Source organism: Notamacropus eugenii, chromosome 2 (assembly GCF_028372415.1).
Source record: "Notamacropus eugenii isolate mMacEug1 chromosome 2, mMacEug1.pri_v2, whole genome shotgun sequence".
In the NCBI taxonomy this organism is placed as follows: Eukaryota; Metazoa; Chordata; class Mammalia; order Diprotodontia; family Macropodidae; genus Notamacropus; species Notamacropus eugenii.
The window spans coordinates 368,497,506-368,517,788 of record NC_092873.1 but is presented as its reverse complement, the minus strand read 5'-3'; the positions used below and the strand labels follow the sequence as shown (position 1 = coordinate 368,517,788).

General features: G+C 45.7%; 1 protein-coding gene and 2 long non-coding RNA genes across 3 annotated transcripts in view; 1 reads left to right on the top strand and 2 right to left on the bottom strand.

Annotated features, from left to right (window-relative positions):
• Positions 1–1,230: 1,230 nt before the first annotated feature.
• LOC140528700 (uncharacterized) lies at positions 1,231–20,201 on the bottom strand. Its single transcript, XR_011975273.1, has 2 exons — positions 20,130–20,201; positions 1,231–1,387 (listed from the first exon to the last, which is right to left on the bottom strand). It is a non-coding gene; the product is annotated as an uncharacterized lncRNA (long non-coding RNA).
• NOG (noggin) lies at positions 5,454–6,894 on the bottom strand. Its single transcript, XM_072646769.1, has one exon. The coding sequence runs from the start codon at positions 6,838–6,840 to the stop codon at positions 6,142–6,144; it is 699 nt and encodes a 232-aa protein (XP_072502870.1). The 5' UTR covers positions 6,841–6,894; the 3' UTR covers positions 5,454–6,141.
• The window catches only part of LOC140528699 (uncharacterized), a 48,355-nt gene continuing 36,271 nt past the window's right edge, over positions 8,200–20,283 (top strand). The window contains exon 1 of the long non-coding RNA XR_011975272.1: positions 8,200–9,011. This is a non-coding gene — a long non-coding RNA (uncharacterized lncRNA). The remainder of the gene's footprint in view (positions 9,012–20,283) is intronic.

The window sequence follows — 20,283 nt, the reverse complement described above, 5'->3', positions numbered from 1 at the left end:
GTCATTCGATTACCAAGTAAGGGTTCTTTTTCACTTTCCCAAGCTGATATTACAAGAATTGACTATTCATAGATCCTTTAAGATAAGTCTTGACATCCTAGGACAGTAGCTTAAAAAGCTATCATTCTTGTGTAATTTTATGTGTATTTTATATGTATAATAATTTTATGTGTACTTAGGCCAGAAAGAGGTTGAAGTCAAACTGTGAAGGATCTCAAATGCCAGGCTGAGAAGTATATATTTTATCCTACAGATTATAGGGAGCAAATGAAAGTTTTTGACAAGGATTAAGGTATGGCGAGACCTAGGTTTTATGAAAATTATTTAGGGACTGCTTCACAAGAAGATTGAGAAGAAGAGAGGCTGGAGGCATTGAGCTCAATTAGGAGACTATTGCAGTAGTCCAGACCAGAAGTGATCAGATCGTGGAAGCCACGAGTACAGAGAAGGGAACAGATGTGAGCGATGCTGTGGAGACAGTTATATGTGGGCCTTTGGCAACTGATGGGATGGGGGTGGTGTGTGGCAAGGGAAAAGTCAAAGATAACTCAGAGGTTTTAAATCAGAACTACCAGGAGGCACCATCAAAGAAAGAGGGAAGTTAGGAAAAGTGGATTTAGGAGAGAAGATGATAAGCTCAATTTTGGACATCTTGATTTTAAGGTCTTGGTGGATTTGACATCCAGATGAACATATCCAAAATATAATTGGAAATGCATTCTGGGCAGGTATTAAGGTTATAGCCATAGATCTGAGATTCAACCTCACATGTGTGATAATTGTAGGCTGATGAAATTTCCCAGGAAGAGCTGTAGAAAAGTATAAAGGATTTAGGATAGAGTCTTGGGTGGGTGGGTATATCCATATATGCCAGAAGGGCACCTGAAAGATGATAAGGGGCCTGAAGGATGAGAATTCTGCTAAGGAAATGAGAAGGAACTGAGGCAGATAGGAAGAAAGGAGAGCTGTTTTAGGTCAAGGGAGAAGAGATTATCCGGAAGGAGGGGGTGGGGTTATGCTTCAGTACTCTGAGGTACTGTGATTTCAAAGGGAGGTGTGGGGGATGGGTGGGATACTTCCTTGAAGAAAGCAGGTTGTAATACCTTCAGTAAATCATAGTTTATAAATAATCAGTAAATGTCCCATAGTATCATAAAGCTGGAAGTGCTAGGAAATTTAGAGATCATTTATCCAGTCTCTCCTTCATTTTCAGATAAGGAAACTAAGGCATAGAAAATGAAAAGCTTTATGTCACGCCTGTAACAGACAACAGATCCAGGATTCAAACTCAAGCTTTTCCATTGAAGGTAGTAATCTTTCGATGATAGTTGATGCTTAGTTGAGGTAGTTTCTGATCAATTTTGATAACAACTTCCAGGAGATTTCTCTGGGAAAATAAAAGAAGAGAAAAAAAAAGAGATTATTTTATTTTTCCTCTTAGATACAGTGCCATAATTCTTTTTTTTTTCTGTATTGTTTAAGGAGGCACAATGGGCAGCTCTGTCAATAGTGTTTATTAGTTTGCCTGTCTTCTCCCAGGCCCTCCAGCACTGAGCATTTCTTTTGCAGCCCATTTGCTATTGCTGTATTGCCAGTATTATAATAATACACACGCCTATTTTACCAATGAGGAAACAGGCTCAGAGTTGGGTCTTAGTCCAGAACAGCCAGGATTTGATCTCTTCCAGTCTGCCTGTCCAGCAGTATTTCTATTGTCCTTTCACATACATTCACTTGAGACCCCCATGCTGCTGTCCTCATCCAGCAGGAACTCCTTCAGAGTTAACATCACCCAGTGAATTTCTTATTGCAGCTGCCACCAAGTTTCAACCCTGTTTCCCAGGAGTCAAAGAAGCTGAGGTCTGAATATATAAAGCCTGAAAAATAACAGTGAATAGATCCCATTCTCAGAATATTCTTAAAGGGTGTGGAACCTGGTTTTTTTGGACATTTGGCCTTTCTGGGACATTTGGCCTTTCTCATTTTGTCTCTAGTGAGGGGGCAGGGTGGGATGCAGTATATGTTGGTGTGTGTGTTTGTGTATGTATGCTGAGCACAGGTTTCATATTTGATGGATGGATCCATTTAATCATTGCAAGTGTAAGTGGTGTGTGGATATGTGTATGTGGGGGCTTTTGGAGCTTTTCATGAATTAATATTATTATTATTTTTGGTAACTCATGTTTGCCCTGTTTCTGGAGCTCTAGCAGTTATAAATCTCCATTCTCTCTGCACTGCAGTGTTTCTCTGAGCAGCTGCATAAATCCAGAGAGACAGGCTGTCACGGCAGCAGACTCTACAGAGATCAATACTCCTCCTGGCAGGAGATGGGCACTAGCTGACCCCAGAGGACAGTCCTTTCTGTTTGTCTGACCAGAGAGCCTTCCTTTTTTCTGAAGTTAACTATTGTTACCAGTCCAATTGCTATTAGTCATTAAAAAATGTGACTCAGAGAAAGATTAAGCATGAAGCCCCAGCCCCCAAGAGCAGCCGTCCAGGTTTCCCTGTAACCACCTTCCCCGTCCGGCCGTTATCCTGGCAAGTGTCTTCTGGGGTGAACGCCAAGGAGTAGCTTTGGAGAGCCACTGGCTGCTCCCTAGCCCAGAGTTCTCTTGTTTGTTTGACTTTTCACTACTGCGCCCTGCTCCTGCCTCCCTGGATCACTTAGGGAGAGGAGGTGAAAAAGTAGAAGCTCTCCGGCTGCGAGAGGGTTTTCCAAATGAAAAGGGGTGGGGAGGGGAAGGGAGACCGGCTTAGGGGAGGGGGCTCTTGCCGAGGGGGAAGACCTCACATTGTAATCCAATGACATTTCCAACGTGGGGGTGGGGGGCACTCGCTACGGCTCTTGAAACCTTGGCTGCGGGCCCAGCTGGGAATAACTCTCTTCGCATAATTCGCGTGTTTACCAGGCATGAAAATTCTTGCTTTCGGCTTTTTTTTTTTTTTTTGAGACTCCCACCCTGCCCCCGTCCGCCGCCCCGTCAGCCCCTTTTGCAAGTGAAACTCTGTCTAAAAAAATATTGGCCCGGGGCGCAGAAAGTTTTGCATAAATTCATAAGTGATGAATGGCTGATTTTAATGTTATTTGGGTATTTGTCAGAATCTAACAAATATACATGGGGACGGCAGTTCATAAACTTAAACATCTCAATATCCCCTTTCTTCTGGAAATAAATTACGTTTGTTTGCTCTGCTTGGAGTCTTAAAAGGTAGCCGACATTAGGAATATTTTAAAAGCCATCATCCATCGAGCATGTCTCCCAGGCGCCACGAAGATTAAATGGAAGAATCATAAGATGGAGGTCTTTAACTTTTAATCCTTTTACAATGAAGCCTCAGATAGTCGCGGGGGCAGGGTGCCTTCTCTGGGGGGGAATAATGCCGTTATTCCTTGGCACTCAGTTAATGAATACCCTAAACGACGAGATAGACAGAGACACACAGAGAGAGACAGGCAGAGACACACACACGCACACACACACACATACACACACACACACACACACACACACACACACACACACACACACACACACACACACACACACACACAGAGACAGAGACAGACGGAGAAGGGGAGGGGGCTGGCTATTGAAACGAGGAGCCAAAGAGGCTGGGCCTGGGGTGGAGGGTGGGAAGAAATCCTCGGGCTGGGCTGGAGGGACGGGATAGGGATGGGGGAATGGCGGGTGGGGGGGGAGGGCTGGGGGGGGGTAACCCGGCACAGGGGAACCCAACGGAGGTTGCAGATAATTAGCGTGAATTCTCGGTGACTTGGGAGAGTCCCAGCGGGAGCCGAGGGAGGAGGCGTTACAAGGAGGGGGTGGGGGTGGAGGTGGGGGGTGGGGGGTGGGGGCGGGAGGTGGCAGGGGGGGTGGGGTGGCTATCCGAAGGGAGGGGAGCCAGGGAAAGGAGAGGAGCTTTGGAGTCCAAGAAAAATAAAGGGAGTGTTGAGCCGCAGTGTCAGGTAGCTGGCCCACGTGGAGGGTTAGCGCTGGGTGTGCTCAGTATCGCCCGCCTGAGAAACGGAGAGACCCAGATGCCCTGCTATGCTAGGTTGCTGCCGGCCGAGCTGGCTAGGGGAGGAGCGCAACACCAGAGCGGCGGTGGGGGGTGGGGAGGAGGGGTGTCTTTCTTTTCGGGGGTTTGAGGGGGCGGGGGACAGTGGTGGGTGCCGATGGGAGAGAGGGAGGAAAGGAGGGGACAAGGGTAAGTTTTTTTCTCCCAGTTCTATTGATCCATTAATCAGAAGCATGAGATTCTGAAAAGAACACTCCCCTAAGGCTAATCATCCTCCTCCTAAGTCCTCGGTGCAAATCGTGTTGGAAACCAATTCTTTTCCTCGGCTCTGGCGCCCCCACCCCCACCCCAAGGCATGTATTGGTGTGAAATTGCTAAAAGGCGGCTTTAGTGGCAGCTTTCCCTAGTCTCCACCCCGCCCTCTCACCCACGCCACTGAGACCTGAGCTGCGAAGTGCCTTGTTCCAGGGAACCAGCCTCCCCCGCCCTAGTCCAAACCCCGCGGGATCTCTCCAGATATGTGACAAGACTGGAGGGGAGGTTACCTGGATCTTTAGGACATACTCTCAAATATCTTTAGCCTGCGGCTAAAAGGCATATATACACACGTCTTGGACTCTGGCAGTACAGAAAGGGGGGCTGTGTGTCTGGGGGACTCGTGTGTGTGTGTGTGTGTGTGTGTGTGTGTGATCCTCTCTCCTAGTTTAAAGCATATTACTCCTACTCGCACCTTGGCAGCGTTCCTAGGCGTTGCTTTCTAGGCGCTCAAAGGGTTAATGGGGACTAGATCTTGGGGTGGGGTAGAGGAGAGGCGGGAGGGGTGTTGGGATCTGGGTGGGCGCTCAAATCTCCCTCCTCCCCTCTTCCCCCTCCCATTCAGAGGGGGTCAAGTTTCAGCTGCACTCCGCCCCCAGGGTAGGTGTGAAAGACACGTGTCCCCATTGTGAACAGCCTGTCAGGCAGGACAAAGCGGCTGTCTCCCCCCACTCCCCGCCCCCCGTCCCACAGCCCAGCTTAGGGTCAGCTCCGGGAGGCCGGCTGGGTGTCGAGGTCAAGACGAGATGGAGTTTTAGTAACAGGGAGAGGAAAAAAAAAAGTTGGAGTTCGGAAGGAGCCATGTGATTCCAAAAAGAGGTGATTTGACATCACCGTGCACCCCCTCCTCACTTCACCGCATTGCCTGTCCCCCCTAACCCCGCCAGCGGCCGCTGAGAAACTCATTAGGAGGTGATAACCTCTTCTTCACCCCCAATGGAGGAGAGTCCTGGGAGCTGGAGAGGCTCCTTCTCTCCATTCAAGGAAAACCCACGTGAGGACCCCCACCCTACCCCACTACCCTCCTCCCCCAAGGTCCGCCTGCCCACCGGCCACCCCCCCCCCCCCCAGCCAGGAAAGAGGGTCAACAAATAGACTGGCAGTGCCCAGGCGCAGAGTCGGTTTTAGTGGTTGACTTTAATTCTGCTCTGCACTTCTCTCTCTCTTTTACTACACGGGATGATATTATAAAGAATAAATAGCAGGTGCTCTTAATTTACAATGATTAGTCATTCCATTTGTTCTCTCTATTTACAATAGCTGTAAAATAACATTGAACTCTATAGCTTCTGCGAGATCCAAGGAAAACAAAAACAAAAAACAAACAAACAAAAACACTTTCCGAAGAATGGAAAATAGCTTCTTCTTTTTAAAAGTCCTTCTACAAAAAAAATTTTTTTCCCCCTCTCATCTTTGTACTTAAAAAAAAAATAACTTTTTCTGCTTCGCCAGGCGAAGTGCTCTGGATATAAATAGCAGGGTAACATTAGCAACAACCAGAATAACAGTCTCTCTCTCTCTGCTTTTTTTTTTCCTTTTGTCTTTTTTTAAAAATACAGTAGAAGCCGGTAACTTTGAACGTATAATACTGACCTTTTAATAAGTAAATTAAAACTGAGACCGTATATACACACACATACATTCCTACACAGTTAACAGTGCATTACATGAACCAGAAAGCTATGTCTCTGTAGCCAAAAAAAAAAGTTCATTGAATCCGATCTGGGAGGGTGGCAGAATAGGGGTGAGGAGGGCGGCGAGGGGGTGGATCGAGAGTTGGGGTCTGGGCAAGAGGGACCCCGAGTTCTAGCAAGAGCACTTGCATTCCGAAATGATGGGGTACTGGATGGGGATCCAGCCGCAACGCTGCCCCCCTCGCCGCTGGCACCGCCACCGCAGCACAGTGAGGTGCACCGACTTGGCCGGCTTGCAGACCATGCCCTCCGGCACGGAGCAAGAGCGCTTGCTGAAGCAGCTGCCCACTTTCACGTAGCGGGGCCAGAAGCGGCTGCCCAGGTCGTTCCACGCGTAGAGTACTGGGCAGAAGGTCTGCGACCAGAGCCACATCTGCAACTTCCTGCGTAGCTTCTTGCTGAGCCGGTGTTTCTTGCCCGGGGGCAAGCCCTCCGAGAACTCCAGCCCTTTGATCTCGCTCGGCATGGCCCCCGACGGCCGCTGCCGCAGCAGCTGGTCCAACTCCGCCAGGTCCTCGCCGCCCCCGGCGGCCCCCCCACCCCCGCCTGGCCGGTCCTCTGGAGGCGCGGTGGCCATGAAACCCGGGTCGTAGTGACCCCCCAGCAGGGAGCGGAGCAGCGTCTCGTTTAGATCCTTCTCCTTGGGGTCAAAGATAGGGTCCGGATGCTCGATAAGGTCCACCAGGGGCAGGTTGTCGCTGGGGGCCGGGCGGATGTGGAGGTAGTGTTGGCAGCCCGCCGGCCCCGCCCGGAGCCCCAGTACCACCACCACGGCGTACAGGGTGACCCCCAGGCTGGGGCACCGCTCCATGCCTCCGGCGCGGGGCTGGGGCTGCAGCGATCTCCCTGGGTCCCCCGCCCCACCCTCCCCACCCCCCGGACGAAAATCACGCCAAGCCCCCTCAGGCGGTCTTCCCTCTCGGGAGCAGCTCACCAAAACCAAGGGGAGCGGAGGACCGACAGCATGGGAGAAAATCCTGGTCCCTCTGCCCTCCTTTCTCCCACCGAGGGTGGTGATAGGGGTGGGTGAACTTTCTTCTAACTCGTCCTCTCTTTTTTAGCTGGGGAAGGGGCGCATCCAAAGTGACTCCAAGGACAGCGGTCGTGGCTGGGGTGTCCCTGGCTCGTCTCTTCTTTCTCCGGACTGCAGAAGGCGCGGGGCGCGGGGACTCGCCTGTCTCGCTCGGTAGCGGTGGCGTGGCTTTTCCCTCTCCTCCTTCGTTTCCTGCTCACAGTGCTGCCTTGCTTCTCGGCAGGGGCGCTTCAGGGTGAGTGTACTCCTGTGTAGGGGTCCCGGGGGCGCTCCCCCCAGCCTGGTGTTCGGGGCTCTGTAGGGCAGTCTCCAGGAGCAGCAGCAGCGGCGGCGGTGGCGGGAGTAGCGGCAGCGGCAGCAAGGACAGGAGCAGCAGCGGCGGCAGCTGCGGCGGCGGCAGCAGCAGCAGCGATAACGGCGGTGGCAAAGGCAGCAGCTGGACCAGGAGCAGGAGCCGGAGCAGGAGCTGGAGCAGCAGCAGGAGCGAGAGCGAGAGCAGGAGCTAGAGCAGCAGCAGCGGCGGCGGCGGCGGCGGCGGCGGCGGCGGCGGCTCCTCGCACGTTGGCACCGGTTTGTCTGTCTCGAAGGGTCCAAGCCTTTAAATTTCCTGCACTTTCAGCTCCATCACCATGGAAACCACTGACTCTCTCTCTCTCTCCCTCTCTCTCTCGTTTCCCCCTCCCCTTTCTTCCCCCCAAACAACCCCACCCCCCCACTTCTCCACCCCCGAGGAGCCGAATGAGCTTGGATGCAGACTCCGGGCAGCGGCAGCTTAGGCTGCGCCGAGTTTTGCGACCCGCTGGACGGAGATGCCGGGGGAAGTCAGTCGACAGTCCGGCTGCCCGCCTCAGTACAGAGGCGGCGGCGGCGGTGGTGGTGGCGGCGGCGGCGGTGGCGGCGGCGGCGGTGGTGGCGCTTGGCAGGTCTCCGCGTAATTTTCTTTCTCCCCCACCCCCCTTCTCCTCCTCCTCCTCCTGCAAAATGCACCGCCCCCCTCCTTTCTCCTAGGGCAATGCAACCGGGGCTCTAGGCGTCCCGCCAGGTCCAGTCCAAGGGGGGGCTCATTGCAGCGGCGGGGACCGGCCGAAGGGAAACAGAGTTGGCAAGGGGGGGAGGCGAGGGTGGGGAACTGCTAGAGGAATAAGGATGATTCCTTTCTCGCTGTGCGCTTTGCAAAGGGAGAGGCGCAGCGGAGCGGTCTCTGAGGTTTGTCTCTCGCGTGGAGTCTGAGCAAAAAAAAGTGTGCATGGATGGAGTGAGTACTTGCACTGGCCTCCGTCACCCGTCTTGCCTTTTTTTCCCCTCTCCCACTAGACAGATACACATCTGTGCACCCGTACAGCGCCGGAGGTCCACTGCGCCCAGCGTTTGTCTTGCCCCGCACGGGAGTGATGTAATTCCTAGGAAGTATTCCTGCCTGGTCCCTGGGCCAATTGAGGGGGGGTGGCGGTCGGCTCTGCACCCTCCTACTTTTCCTTGGCCCTGTAGACTCTGCGCCCTAAGTGGCGGAGCCACGGAGGTGCGTCTGACTCTGCCTAGCCTTTCCTCTCCGGAACGTTTGGTTCTCGCTCTGCTGCTCCCCTCCCTTGGGGCGGGGCGCCCTCTGCTGGCTTTTGCATGACCTTGCAGTTGGCCGAGACCAGAGGAAGAGCCCAAGGGGACTTTGTGTTTTGGGGTTTACTTTGATGAGTTGCCTGTCCTCTTGTATTTATGGGTGCTCTTCTATTCACTTTTGTGTTTCAGGGCGATTGCTTATAGGAGGTGAGGGTGCCTGGGCTGCTAGCCTTATTCTTAACCTTCTGAATGCTAACCTCCTCTTTCATTTACAGGGAAGGCAACTGACCCTCGAGTGAGTGCAGTGTTGGTGTGAAAAACTCTTCAGCAAATTGACTTTTCCTTAGCTCATATTAATGGACTACAGAATATAAGCTCCTTGAAGGCAGCAAAGGGTTCGTTTCTCTCTTCATAAACTTGGCCCTAAGTACAGTGCGTGGAGTTTCTACAGTAGGGGCTTAATAAATGCTTGTTGGTTAATTGTTCCAGTGATCTTGCCCCTTCCCCCTATGGCTAAATCAGCAGTTTCTCCTCTGAGGAAAAAATAGCTGGGGATGGTGGCATAGAAGCCAGAATAGTCGAATTGGTGATCTTTAAAGGTAGCACCTCTCCCTTCGCCCACGTTGGTGCCTTGAGGCCCTCCCAGTTATGTCTCAGTCTTTCATCCAACATGTGAAAGAACTAACCTTCTGCTTCTGTTGCATCTGTCTTAGGGAAGAGTGTTTGGATTCAAGCAAATTCACAAAATGTCATAATTGGTAGATGGGTTTGGAGGGAGCTGGGAGCACTCTCCCTTCCAGAAAGGATGGAAGGCCCAGGGTCTAAAACTTTTGTTCTAGGGTGTAATTTTCATGGTCAGGACACATGTTTTAGGGAAGCAGAAGGTAGGTATATCAAGACCCCAGAGGGAGAGTAAACTTCTCATTAGTATACAATCACACAGAAAGGGTATTGGGAACTTCCCAAAGTGAAAATTCACCTTAGTGAAAACAAATTTGACTTTTCTTTACAAGAGATTTTCCCTCCACAGATAATCTCCAAAGGCTTATCTTCCCTTTTTCCCTCTTACTATCTAAAGAAGACAGTGTGTGTGTATATGTGTGTGTTTATAATGTATATAGTCATATATCATGTCAAAACATATATCTCTTACTATCTCTCTAAAGAGGACTATATTATGTGTATATATGTGTGTGTATAGTTACATATCATGTCAAGTCATACTATATCTTATCATATCTCAATCTCTGCAGTCAGCACTGTCACATCTACCACTGTACATTATAACTTTTCTAAATCAGGAGTGGCTTAGAGTCAGGAACCTGGCTTTAAGTCCTCCTCATTAGACAGGGTATTGGGAAAATCACTTCACCTAGGAGTTGGATGATAAATTCCAGCTGAGTTATCCATTAGGAGGTAATAAGGTACAGTGAAAAGAGTGCTGCCTCTGGAATCAGAGAACTTGGATTTCAATCCTGCCTTAGCTTCATACTACCTGTGTGATCATAGATGCTTAATAAGGTTTCTGACACACAGCAGGCACTTAATACTTGTCAGTTGACTGACAAGTCACTTAACCTTTTTAGACTTCAAGGTTTCTTTCTGTAAAAGAAGGGGGTTGGGCTACAATGGTCTCTAAGGTTCTTCCAGCTCTAAATCTGTGCTCTATGGTCTGAATTACTAGAAGAAATTCCCCCACACTGATGAAATCACAGATTGGGACCAAAAAAATTCAGGCATATTGGAAGAAGGCCAGGATGAATTATACATTTTGAAAAGTAGATGAGATTTTGATACTTTGAAGGACTGACAATTTCTAAAACCAGGCTAATGAAATGTGTAATAGAGGCCCATTTCAGTGAATGGGAAGTATATCAATAATATGTGTTCAAATGGAAACTTCTAAAATGTTTGGGGTTTGTTTTGCAAAGACCTCTGGCCTTGGAGTCAATTTCTAGTTAGAAATACATCCCTTGTTAAATGAATTACATTGGACCAGCTTTACCCTATCTGGGGCCTCACTTTCCTTTTCTGTGAAATGAGAGTGTGAGACCTGGAGATCTCTCTGCTTCCTAATATTCTGGAAATCTCTAGGTATAAGCTTCTTGGAAATAGATGATTTTCTTATGTAATTCAAATATCCCTTGGCAATCTTATTCGGGTCCTTGATTTGCTTATGGAGTCTTTCTTCCACAGATAGGATTGTTCTAATATTTGGCCTAGTACTTCGTTCCTAAGATTGCCAATTCTGGATTTGACTGGGCATTGGGAGAAGGGTTGTGAGTTACTAATCAATCAACAAGTATTTATTAAGCAACTACTATGTGTCAGGCACTGTACTAAGCACTGGAGATACAAATACAGTGAATGAAACAGTTTCTACCCACAAGGAACTTATATTTTAATCAAGAGGGGAGACAATAAGTACATAGGCATAAGTATGGAATGAGTATAAGGAGGCAATTGAATGAAACAGTTTACTCTCCTTCTGGAGTCTTGATTTATGCAAGTTCTGATTTTCTGCAATATGATGTATGCCTGCCATTTATATAATGCTACATAGTTCACAAAATCATTTCCATAAAATCATAGAGTAGCAACATTTTAGAGCTGGAAAGGAATTCTGAGGCCAATTAGCCGAAATCCTATATAAAGGGAATCCCCATTGTAACATAAATTACAAGTGGCCATATGCCAGCTAGTTCTGAATTTGCAGTCTGGAAAAACTGAGTTCAAATTCCACCTCGAACCCTGGGCAAGTCGATTAACCTTTCTCAGCCTCAGTTTCCTTATCTATAAAATGCCTATGACAATAGCACTTACCCCCAGTTCTATACATATGAAATAATGTCAGTCAATAGACATTTATTGATTGCCTGCTATGTGCAAGGCACTATGCTAAGAGATGGGGATACAAAAAAAAAAAAAGGCAAAAGACAGACCTACTCTCAAGGAGCTTAGAGTCTAATGGAGGATTCAAGATGCAGACAACTAAGTACTTTGCAAACTTTAAAGCAATATGAAAATACTGCTAACAGCAACAATAATAATTATGACAATAGTAATAATGATTACGAAGACTTTCACAGAGGAGGCACTCACAGCTGCGTGGGTTAGCTCCTCCACTTTGAGACAGCTCTAATTGTTACAAAGTTCTTTGTTTTACTAATGTTAAGCCTAATTTTGCCTCTTTGTAACTTCCACCCACTTCAGTCTGATCCTCCAAATACATGCGTTCAGCTGTGATAAACTCTCGGAGTCCTCTCTCCTCTAGGATAAATATCCTTTAGCTATCCTTTATATGAAGTCCCCTACCCCACTCCCTGCCCCGATAATCCATTTTCCCTCCTTTGCTACTTAACAGTTATTAATGATCCTTAAAAAATTGTCATGCACTGAAATGTCAAGGGCACCACTCTCCAGTTATATAGGTTTGCTTCCTTGTTCAAGCAAGCAGTCAAGTTATCTCCTACTGCTTGCTTTTCCACCCCCATATAACAACTAGCAACAATAAGAAATAATTTCTATAGCACCTACTGTGTGCCAGCTGCTGTGCAGAGTGCCGTACAAAGAATATCACATTTAATTCTCACAATACGCCTGGGAGATAGGTGCTATTATTATCTCCATTTTAGAGTTGGGGAAACTGAGGCTGACAGAAATTAAGTGACTTGATCTGTGTCACACAGCTAGTAAATATCAAGTCACCTAAGCCTCTTTACCTCAACTGTAAAATGAGCTGGAGAAGGAAATCTTGGTATGTTTGCCAAGAAAACCCCAAAATGGGGTAACAGAGTCAGATGCGACTGAAATGACTCAACCAAAACCCCCACAGTATCTCTCAATGCCGTCCTCTTCTTTCTCATGCAGATCCCACCCCAGTTCAGAATCTCGCACTTTCTTGACTTCATTTCATTTATTTATAAATTTATTTATAAGCTCATTTATTCCGTCAGTGAGTGGGCTAGTCAACAAGCATTTGTCATGTGCTTACAATGTGGCAAGTACTGTGTTAAGCCCTGGGTATACAAAGAAAGGGAAAACAGTGGTTGACTGCAAAGAACTCACATTCCAATGGGGCAGACCAGATATGAATAATATCTTGTTCTATACAAGAGATATACAGAGTAGATGGAAGGTAGTTTCAGAGGGGAAGGCATTAGCAGCTGGAGTGGAGGGAGGAGAACTGGAAATACCTCTAGAAGTTGGGATTTAAGCTGAGTCTAGAAGGAGCCCAGAGAAGCTGAGAGTCAGAGGCGAGGGAACAGTATTTTAGTCATGGAATACAGGGTGCCATATGTGAGGAACAAATGTATGCAGTTGGAGCTATATGAAAATATATATACACATATTTATCTGTATCATATAGTGCGCGGAGGGGTCAGGTTGTGAAGACCTTTAAATGCCAAACAAAACTTTTATCCTAGAGGGAATAAGGAGCCACTTGAGTTTACTAAGTAGGCAGGGTGACATGGTTAGACCTACAATTTAGGAAAATCTGCTATATGGATGACGGATTGCAGGGGGAAGAGGTTTGAGGTTGTGAAACCCATTAGGAGATTCTTACAATAGTTCAGATGAGAGATGATGAAGGCTTTAAATAGGATGGTAGCTGTGTGGATGGAGAGAGGGGGGCATGAGAGATTTAATGAAGGTAGAAATGACAAACTTCTGCAACTGATTAAATATGTAGAGTGCGGAAGAGTAAAGAGTTGAGAATGACAATAAGGTTTTTGAATCTGAGTTTCTGGGCAGATGTGGTGGTGATCTCATCAATAATAGGGAAGTTCAGTAAAGGAGAAGGTGTTTTGGAAAAGATGACTTTGCTCTAAGCAATTGGGTTAAGTGACAGTTATTAAGGGTCAAGTGTCTGAGACCAAATTTGAATTCAGGTCCTCCTGACTCCACAGCCAATGCTCTCTATCTACTGTACCATCTAGCTGCTCCAAGTTTTGTTTTCAACATGTTGAGTTTGAAATTTCTTATAGAACATCTAGTTCAGATGTCTGAAAACAGTTGGTGATGTGGGACAGGAGCTCAGGAGAGGGATCAGGACTAGATATATGGATCTAGGAATCATTAGTACAGATAAGATCATTGAATTCGTAGGAACTGATGAGATCACCAACTGAGATATTATAGAGAGAAGAAGATGGCACAGAACAGACCTTGGGGAATATCCACGGTAGGTGCGCTTGATATATATATGAAGATCCAGGAAAGGAGAAAGAGAAAGACAAAACTAACAGCAGTGTCATGGAAACCTAGGGAGGACAGAGTATTGAGGAGATGGTTAACATTGTCAAAGGTTGCAGAGAAGTAAAGAAGGATGATAATTGAGGAAAATGCCATTGGATCTGACAATTTAGAGATTGTGGGTGATTTTGGAAAAAGGTATTTCAGTTGAATGATGAGGTTAGAAGACATTGTAGAGTATTTAGAAGAGAGTGAGAGGAGAGGAAGTAGAGACCTCTATTGAAGACAGTTTTCTCACTGACATTACCAGAGAAGGAGAGGAGAGATGTGAGGTGTTAGCGAGGACTGATAAGTTGTCATTTCTACCCTCATTAAATCTCTCATATATATATCCCCTTCTCCCCATTTTTCACAGCCACCATCCTAGTAAAGGTTCACAACCTTTTTTTTAAGGCTGGGAAGACATGGGTGTATTTGAAGGCAGTAGAGAAGGAATCAGTTCATAGGGAGGGGTTGAAGATGAGAGAGAGAAAGAGGGGGAGGGGGGGGAGAAGAGAGAGAGAGAGAGAGAGAGAGAGAGAGAGAGAGAGAGAGAGAGAGAGAGAATATGATACTGGGAGCAATCTCCTGAGAAGATAGAAGGGAAGGGAATCAAGAGGTTGCTCTCAGCAAGGAGAAGAGCCATCTCTTGATCAGAGATAGAAGTGGTAGAGATGGGGGAATTTTTCTGCATGATGTAAGATGAGGAGGAGAGAAGATTTTGGTAAACGTCCTCATTTTTTTTCTATGAAATGTGAGTCAAAGTCCTTAGATGAGAAGTTGGGAAGAGGCATTACAGTAGGAGGCTTGAGGAGAAAAGAAAAGGCTTGGAATAGCTGTTGTGGAGAGCAGGATAGCAAATCGATTAGTAGGGATCAATAAAAATCAATTAGAAAGTTTGACATGTTGCAGTGAATACCCAGTTGAGATTAGATAACATAAATTTTTAGTGTAACCAATCAGCATGGTTTTGTGGTTTCCTCTAGCTCTATTCTGCTACCCAAAGATAGGGGCATAAGAAGTAGAAGCTGGTAATAATATCAGGTTGAGGTTTGGCAAGGTGATCGGACAAGGGGGCAAGGCAATTGAGATTAGAGGGTTGTATAGAGTTAAACTATTTTTGAGCAAGGGTTCAAGATAATAAAAGGATTTGTTCTGTAAAACTTAGACTCAGTCAAAAGGTCAAACCCAAGGACCTAGAAGACCATATGTAGCCTCGAGGCCAAAGGTTCCCCACCTCTGGTCTAGGTAAACTCTATCTATAGCGTTCCTGTAATTTGCCATTTTAGTTCTGGCAAAATTTTGTTGTTCTGTTTGACTCTCCATTACCCCATTTGGGGTTTCTTGGCAGAGATACCGGAGTAGTTTACCACTTTCTTCTCCAGCTCATTTTACAAATGAGGAAACTGAGGCAAACAGGGTGAAGTGACTTGTCTGGGTTCACACAGCTAGTAAGTGTCTGAAGCCAGATTTGAACTCATAAAGATGAGTCTTCTTGGTTCCAAGGTAGGCCTAGTACTTTATCCATTTTGCCACCTAACTGCCCCTGGCAAGACTTACCTTTCAAGAAACCATTCTGGCTCTCTGTAATCATCTCTTCCCTTTTCTTAAGTCACTTAATAATGTTTTTAATGATCCAGCTTAAAATTTTCCCAGGAATCAAAGTCAAGTTCTCTGGCCTATGGTTTATGGACTTTTCTTCTTTTCCCTTTTCTGAAAATCAGCATAACATTTACAGTACTCCAAACCTGTGGTCTATCTCCAGTTCTCCATGATCTCTCACATGTCATGGACAGTGGCTCATTCAGGCATTCTAGCTGATAAAAATAGATAGCATTTAAATAACACTTTAAGGTTTGCAAAATGCTTTACAAGTATTATCTCATTTTTGTCCTTACAACAACTTGGTGGTAAGTAGTAATTGGCAGAGTTTGGATTTGAACCCTGGTCCAGATGGAGCCTTCTTTCATTCTGGAGATCAGTCATGGATAGAGAGAAAAGAGGAGGAAGGATGGTCTTGAATTTTTTCAGTCATATATTTTACCTGGAATTTTATTGTGTATTTGCTCTGTAGAATCAGTCAATCAACAAGTATTTATTAATTCGCTATTAGATACTCTATATGGTGCTTGGTACTGGGGATACAATACAAAGGATGAAGCAATTCCTACTTGAAGGAGCTTCCATACTGATATAGACACATAGACAGATATGGACAGCATAAATATGAAGTGAATACAGATATGTACAAAGCAGTCACATAGATGATAGTCTGGGAAAGAAGGACACTAGTAGCTGAGGGAAAGGAGAAATCATGAAAGGCTTCTTGTAGTTGGAAGATCGTGTTTGAGCTGCATCTTTAAAGAAGAGGGACTCTTTTTGGTGGAGGTAAGAAGGTAGTGTAAGGCCCTTTGGTGCAGGTGCTATGCGTGTACAAAGATAGAGATGACACGAAGGTTCCTGCCCCTTATGGTGTTCCAAGTTAGTGCAAATGGACTGGCCCTTCAGTTTCACAGAAAAGTTTGGGAGCTTTACAGAGAAGGCATTGTGCTATTTTATTTTCCCTTTGTATGTCTTTCCCTATCAAAGATCTAGAGTCTCATTGCTCTAGAATTGCATTTTAAATTTCTGTTAATTTTTCTCTCCCTCCCTCCTCCTCTTTATTCTTACTCCTTTTCTTTCTCTTCTTTCTTCATCTTTCTTCATCATCTTTCTCCTCCTCCTTGTTCTCCTCCTTCTTCTCCTCATCTTCCTCTTCTCTCTTTCCCTCCCTCTCCTTCATTTCCTCCTCCTCATTCTTTTTCTTTGCCTTGTTCCCTTCCTCTCTCACTCCTTCTCTTTCATCTTTTTGTCTTATGACAGAAAGGTAAAGAAGTACAAAAATCTATATGCAACTAACTATAGATATAAAAATGACAATGTAGTGTACATTTCTTTGGTACTTCAAAAGAAACAATTTCTTCCTATGTAGATCTCATGTAGATCACACCACTTTACAGAGAGCTGACACAGCCTTCAAGAACCCATTGTTCTTGGGGCATCTGTGCAGGATTCTAATGGGATCTGAAGTATGTGATATATGAAAGTATGAGAAAATCTGATTACCAAAAGAACTTAAAAATAATATTTACAGTTGGTTTATTCTGTTTCCTTCCTTCCTTGCTTCCTCTCTGTCTCTGCCTCTGTCTCTCTCTCTCTTTTCCTTCTTTGCTTTTTTCTCTCTTCCTCTCTCTTTTAAATAAGTTTTATTGATACCCTTTTCTTCCCTCCTTAATCTTGGTGCATTCCATCAGAGATTACTTCCAATATCATAGCTATATCTTGTTTGTCTGTTGTCTCCCCCATTAGATTGTGAGCTCCTTGAGAACAGGGATAGTTTTTAAAACCTTTCTCTGTAACTCTAATGTTTAGCGCAGTGCTGGGCACTTGGTAGGTGCCTAATGAATGCTTGTCAGCTTGGCTTGTTGACTTACTTTAGAATACTTTCTAGATAGTTCCCTTTCCGAGGATAGAACACTCCCTTATGACAAAGAAAAATGATTAAGCAAAAGCTACACCAGACAGCTTGCAATAATCTGCTCTGTGGTCCTCTGCCACTCTACTCAGAAGAGGAGAACATGTTTCATTATGCCTGTTCTCCATGACAGTGATTACTTTTTAAAAAATTACTCAAACTTCAGCTTCCTTTTGTTGATTTTCCCATTTACTCTGTTGCATAAATTGTGTATATTTTTCTTTTTATTATGTTTACTTCATTTTGTGTCAGATCATTTATCCATCTATCTGTCTATCCATCCATCCATCAATTCATCCATCTACTTCTTCAGTCAACCAATTAACAAATATTTAATGAATCACTTACTATGTGGTGCCCTGGGATAAAGAGAAGGGCAAATACAGGTCTTGTCCGTAAGGTGAATTCTAATAGAATTCAAATCCTCCCATTTGTCTCTGAATTTCTCATATCACTATTTCTTATAGCCCAGTGATATTCCATTGCACTCCTAAATCACACTTTGTTAAGTCATTCCTCAGTGGACGGGCATCTACTTTGTTTCCAGTTCTTCACTACCAAGAAAAGTGCTACTATGAATAAGCCCATTCATCTTTGAGAGCTCCTGGAATTGTGTTTATGGCAGGAGGTCAGAGAACCATTGACTCCTAGGGCTGCACAGCAGCTTAAGAAGTCATCTCTTTAATGTCTTCTGGCAAAATCTGGCCCAAACCTGTATAAGAACTGTCATTGTTGGATTATGGCCTTAATGGCACCAACAGGGTTTCATTTGAAAGGTCAGTTCATTCAATCATCCATATGTGTTCATTCAGATAACATTGATTAAGCACCTTACTTTGTGCCAAGACACTGTGCTAGGTTTGGTGATACATAGATAAATAAGGTACAGAGACTGTCCTTGAGGGCCTTACAGTATAGTTGGTGATAGGGACATAAATGAATGTAGGATCATAGTTTCTTAGGAGTACAAATCTCAAGCTGGAGGAGACCTCACATGACAATGAGGTCACCCCCACCTCCGTTCTGCAGATGAGAAAATTGGAGCCCAGGGAAGTTGTATGGCCTAAGGCCATACGAGTAAATTATCATCATTGGCAAGATTTGAACTCAGGAGCTCTGAATCCAGAACGAATGTTTGCTATGCAAGAGTTTATGAAGGGAGGAATCCTTTCCAGCTGAACCAATTGGGGAAGGCTTCATTGAGAAAGTGGCACCTGAGCTAAGCTGGAAGGAGCAATAATAGGGGTGAGGTGGGTGTCCTATCCAGGCATGGCACACTGGTGATAGCATATCTTGGTTCAGGTAAACAAAGCAAGAAAAGAACAAGGGTTGTCAACCCATATCCAGCCTGGCTGGAGAATGAAAGGAGGGTAAGTTTAAGACAGCCTTGGAAAGGGGATTTGCTTCTGGGTTCCAGTGTCATTCCTGAAATTCTCTTGCTTGTGGACCTTGTGAAGTTTTAAAGAAAGCCCCCCTCCCCTGCTAATAATAGGGTTCTAGGTATTATGGGGAAGGAAATAGGGAAAGAAAAAGGAAAAGAAAACCCCCAAAGGTGAGGGGTGGGGAAAAAAGCTAATAGGAAATGAACTTTTGAGAAAAGAAAGGTTCAGACAAGAGAAAAAAAAAAGACGAATTGGTTTGTTCATTGCCTGGGTACATTCCTATCCTCTGTCCCCTGTCTAACTTTCTGCCCTGTCCAGCTCCCCAACCCCCCATCTGGCTCCTTGCTGGGGAAGGGGGAGACTGTCTCCGGAGTCGGTCCGCTCATTCATCTCCTGATAAACTGTTTATCTGAGATTTAAGGAGGGCGCCTCTCTTCCAGCCTTGGAGACAGAATCCTGGGTGTGTTTAGCTTGTCACGGGGTGGTGGGTGGTAGAGGGGGGAGATGTCAGGCAGGGGACATCATCTCCCTCCCCTTCCTCCCCCTACCTTTTCAGCTCATGTACTCCTGACTTCATGTCTTTACTACATTCGAACCTATATGGTAGGTTTTCTCTTTTTCTTTTTGCTACAACTTCTGATCTGAACATGGAAGTGAGCTCTTACAGAGAAGCAAGGCTTCCTCTCCTCCTTGAAGCTTTATTCCACCCTGCCCCCATCCCAAACCAATGCTCTTTCCTTCCTTCTTCACCTCTCTTTGCTTATTATCTGCTTCCTTGCTTTTCAGAATTATTCTCTCAAAGGCCCAAATCTACAATCAAATGGAAAGTGGGGCTCTTACCTTATCCCTGGGGACATTTTTATTCTGGAAAATCATAGGTATAGAACCAGAAGAGATCTTGGTGGGCAGAGAATATATCAAATTATTAAGGATCTGGGATTTCATCCCCTTACCCCATAAGAGGTCAGCTAGGTGGTGAAGTGGAGTACCAGGCCTGGAGTCAGGAAGACTCATCTTCCTGAGTTCAAATCTGGTCTCAGACACTTACTAGCTGTGTGACCCTGGGCAAGTTACTTACCCCTTTTTGCCTCAGTTTGCTTATCTATAAAATTAACTAGAGAAGGAAATGGCAAACCTTGGTTTTCACCAAGAAAACCTCAAATGGGGTAACAAAGAGTCTGTCGCAACTGGAAACACTGAACCACAACCCCATAAGAACCAATAAACAAAAAGCAGCACCCACCCATCTGCACTCACCAGATCTTCTTCCCAACTCCACCCATACACAGCTCCTCAACTTCTCTTCCACTACCTTTCCTTAGCTGCAAAAAAGATTAGTGTATTTTTTTAAGTAGTCATATCTACAGGTACCTCCTCCCTACCTGACCACTCTGGAGATATCACATAGAGCGAACCCTGTTTGAATCAGCAACCTCCTGGAAAGCCTACAGGCCTGTGTCTGAATATCAGCTTTCCTTTCTCTGCTTCCCATTTCTAGAATATTGATTAAAAGAAATGTTTATTGAGAGGCTATGA